This window comes from Cucurbita moschata, unplaced genomic scaffold, assembly GCF_002738365.1.
Source record: "Cucurbita moschata cultivar Rifu unplaced genomic scaffold, Cmos_1.0 Cmo_Scf00002, whole genome shotgun sequence".
Taxonomy (NCBI): Eukaryota; Viridiplantae; Streptophyta; class Magnoliopsida; order Cucurbitales; family Cucurbitaceae; genus Cucurbita; species Cucurbita moschata.
In genome coordinates, this window is record NW_019268518.1 from 1,734,362 (window position 1) to 1,737,909 (window position 3,548).

Genomic DNA, 3,548 nt, shown 5'->3' on the forward strand with positions numbered 1-3,548 from the left:
TTTTTTTAAAAAAAAAGTTTTAAAAGTATCCTTTGAATTTAAGAAAATCCAAAAAATACTCTTAATTTTTTTTTTTTTAAATACCATTAAAAAAATGTGCTTTCAAAAATATTTCAAAAGAATCTTTTGAGTGTTTATTAATTTAGAGAATCTATAACAAATCTTTTATGAATTTCTTTGAAAATTATTTGTGAATATGAAATAAATTGTGTTTACTTATTTCACTTAATTTTTAATAAAATATAATTATAAGTATTTTGAATTCAAGAATAATTTTTTATATATTTGAATTGTTTGAAAATATTTTGGCATATATATCTTTTTATTAGATATTTTTTAAATATGTAAATAAATAAATAAATAAATAAATAAATATATATATATTGTTTTTTAATGAAACTTTTAAAGAAATATGGTCTTCGTTCTAGAGATTGAATCTCCAATTTTGAAGATCTGGTATATATTTGATTTGAGGGTTAAACTGTTTATCTTGCTTCTTAAGACTCTTCAACCTGCACCTAAGAATAAATCTTTAACTTTTAGTTTATCCAAGATTTTTAAAGACATTGAGAATATTATAGAAGTAAAACATACCTTTTACTGATTGATTTCAACTCGAAAGTTTTCTGCATTGTCATTGATAAAGCTATCTAGACCACTTCCGTTTTCCAAAACAGTGTTCCTTAGCCACTCGCTGTATTTATCTATATCACTCAGATCAAAGTCGCTACCAAAGCCGGGTGGATCATCTTCTAAAACATTTAAGAGATAATCATATTCTGCTAATTGTTGTTGGCTTTCTTCATTTACAAAATTTGCAGAAACATTGTCCAAGTTGGTTGAATCAGGTAAAGCAATGTTCTTTGACATCAACGGAATCCCTTCTGATGTGCCATTAAATTCCATTGCTTCTAGCTGCTGAGCTACATTAGCTTGATGTATATCTGAGAACTGAATTTCATTAAATACACGAGAAGAAGTTACCTCTGGAGTCGTCTTATTGATGCTATATGGAACTGAATTGTAGTTTGAAGCAACATGCTGAAAATTGTGGTCAAACATTCTGAGACCATGATTTACAAAGTTGGTGCTAACAAGCAGTTTAGGATTAGGCATAGGCTTAGGAGCAATAAGTTGGAATCTTTTCCCTCCTGAAAGAGAGGTTGAACCTCCGTGTGTAGATCTGTTTGCCTCATGATTTTACTGCTTTTGCACTAACGGAGGAAGTTGAGTCCGGACTGAGAAATTGAATTTGGATGCTTCCATCCATGGAGCTAATTTATTTTTTCTCCCCCTTTTCATGGACTCTACTTGTGCTTTGTACTTCTAATAGGTTTAGGAGTAATAATTCCTCATTTATTCATAAATAACTAAAAGTACATAGTGTGCAAATAGTAAACAAACTTGATAGAAGCATACCTGTAGGTGATTAGCTACCTGGCGCAGCGTCAAGCATGGTTCATTCATCAACTTAAGTATAAGTTTTGGGCGACCTTCAAAACCAAAAGAAAACATAATAACAACAATTAAAAATGCATCATTGAAATCAAATCCTAAAAAAAATAAAAATAACTCGTCAGATAGGTGACATTACATTTATCACCTAGCTTGTTGAGGGCGTCAAAGAACTTGAGACGTCGTTCCACATTCCAAACGATACATGATATGGTATTACGGGAAATAAAATATTCCTTCCCTCTTCCATTATCCTCATGAGCTCTTGTATGTCCAAAATTGGTAGGTTTTGAGTAACATGTAACTCTCTCCTCCTTGTTTGTTCCTTCTATGTCATCCGTTGATCTATTTCCTCCGAAGTATGAAACAACTATGGAATCATGGGAATTCGTTGGCGTGTTTTGCACTTTTCCATTATAGCTCATTAGTTGATAGTTAATACTACAATTATTATTATAACTAGCTGCATTGGTGAACCGAGACAAAACAACAGTGTTGTCGTTTTGGATACCGACAGATTCTTTTCCAGATTTGGCTTTTTCTACGCAATTTGCTATATGGGTTAGCTTGGCTATGTTTATGCTTCTCCGATACATGTGTTGCCATACATATTTTAGATCATCCTTAGAAATAGGTTTCTGAAGAAAATAACACGCTCCTTCTGCCAATGCTTTCGTAGCTACCTTCAAGTTCATCGCTGAAGACATAACTGCCCGACAACTAAATAGCTTGAGAATAATGAAGACATTTAATTTAATGAGATAGTAAAGCAAAATTGAGCTTACAAATGACAGCAATATTCATCTCAAGGAGCACGTGCAAGAATGAAAAACTGTCCATATCAGGCATGCTAACGTTAGCCATGACAAGGTCGAACTGGTCACTTTTTTCCTGAATCATTGATAGAGCAATACATCCTAGTCCAGTAGTCGTAACTGAAGATTACAAAAATAAAATAAAATCATGTCATGCACACTAAGTTCATAGAAAAGGAAAAACAAAAGCTTAAAATCGAAGGATATTAGGGTTTAGGGTTTGTAACTAGTCCCACAAATGAATCAGCAAACCAATTATATTTTGAGAGAATAGATAGATAATAGATTAGATAAACACATAATTTATCTTATTGAAACATAAATATGGAATCCATTCCTATCTTATATTTTTATTCTCTAAATTTATTTCTAATTCCTAAAGAAGAGGAGAAATTGAGCATTTTTTTTTTCCTTCCTTCTGTTTGAGAAGTTTGTTGATGGATCACAACAACAATCCATAACAATTTCATAAACTCAAACCCCATCATACATCTACCACTAAAATGCATTGAGTTTCTTTTATGGATTGCAACATGTAACCAGATACAAAAAGAAGCATAACATTAACTTTAGCCCGTGCGTAAAAAATTAAAATTAGGATGATGAAAGAGATTAATGGAAATATTGTGATACTATGTACCATTGTAAGATTGTTGCCTAAGCAATGAACTCAAGTGCTTGAGAGACAAGGTTTCATGATCCACTACCAAGATATGAAGATTTTTGGCAAAACTAGGGAGAAAATTAGGGACCCAATGACCTCTTTCCTGCAACATTTCTTTGGAGAGTTTGAGAGAGAGGAGATTAAATTCTAGATTTGAGAGAAACTAAGAGAGCAAATTTTGGGAGAGAGATAAACAACCTAAAAAGTGCAGAGGAGAGAGATGAACAACCCCATAAAGAGCAGAGACAAAGTTAAAAGCTTAGCATGCAGAGAAGGAGACAAACACAGAAGGAGACACACACAGAGTCAACGACGGTGCTTGGTACTTAGTGAAACGGGGCTTCATCAAAGCAAAAGCAAGAGGAGAAGGTGACAATTGCTAAATAAATGAGAACAAAGAGGGAATAAAAAAGAAGAAATCTAAAATAGAAAGGCATTAAAAGAGAAGGAAGTCAGACCTTAAATTTGAGAGCTTCCAAAAGTTAGTAGAGGCAAAAGATGGGATGAATGGGCAACACCTTACATTACCACCAGCAAAAACAACATGGGAGGTGGGACATTCATCAAGTAGAGAGCAATGACAAAGTAGGAAGTTGTGGGGTGAGTTTGAGTTG

General features: G+C 33.1%; 1 protein-coding gene across 2 annotated transcripts; it reads right to left on the bottom strand.

Moving 5' to 3' along the window:
- Positions 1-787: 787 nt before the first annotated feature.
- On the bottom strand, positions 788-3,144 carry LOC111456362 (putative two-component response regulator-like APRR6). Of its 2 annotated transcripts, none has more exons than XM_023098198.1 (4): positions 2,911-3,144; positions 1,595-2,164; positions 1,420-1,493; positions 788-1,326 (listed from the first exon to the last, which is right to left on the bottom strand). In XM_023098198.1, exons 1-4 carry the CDS (start codon positions 3,044-3,046, stop codon positions 1,201-1,203), a joined length of 906 nt encoding a protein of 301 aa, XP_022953966.1. In that variant the 5' UTR covers positions 3,047-3,144; the 3' UTR covers positions 788-1,200. The 2 variants fall into 2 exon arrangements, with proteins under 2 accessions (XP_022953966.1, XP_022953971.1); XM_023098203.1 differs by lacking the exon at positions 2,911-3,144 and adding an exon at positions 2,241-2,340.
- Between the last annotated feature and the right edge of the window lie 404 nt (positions 3,145-3,548).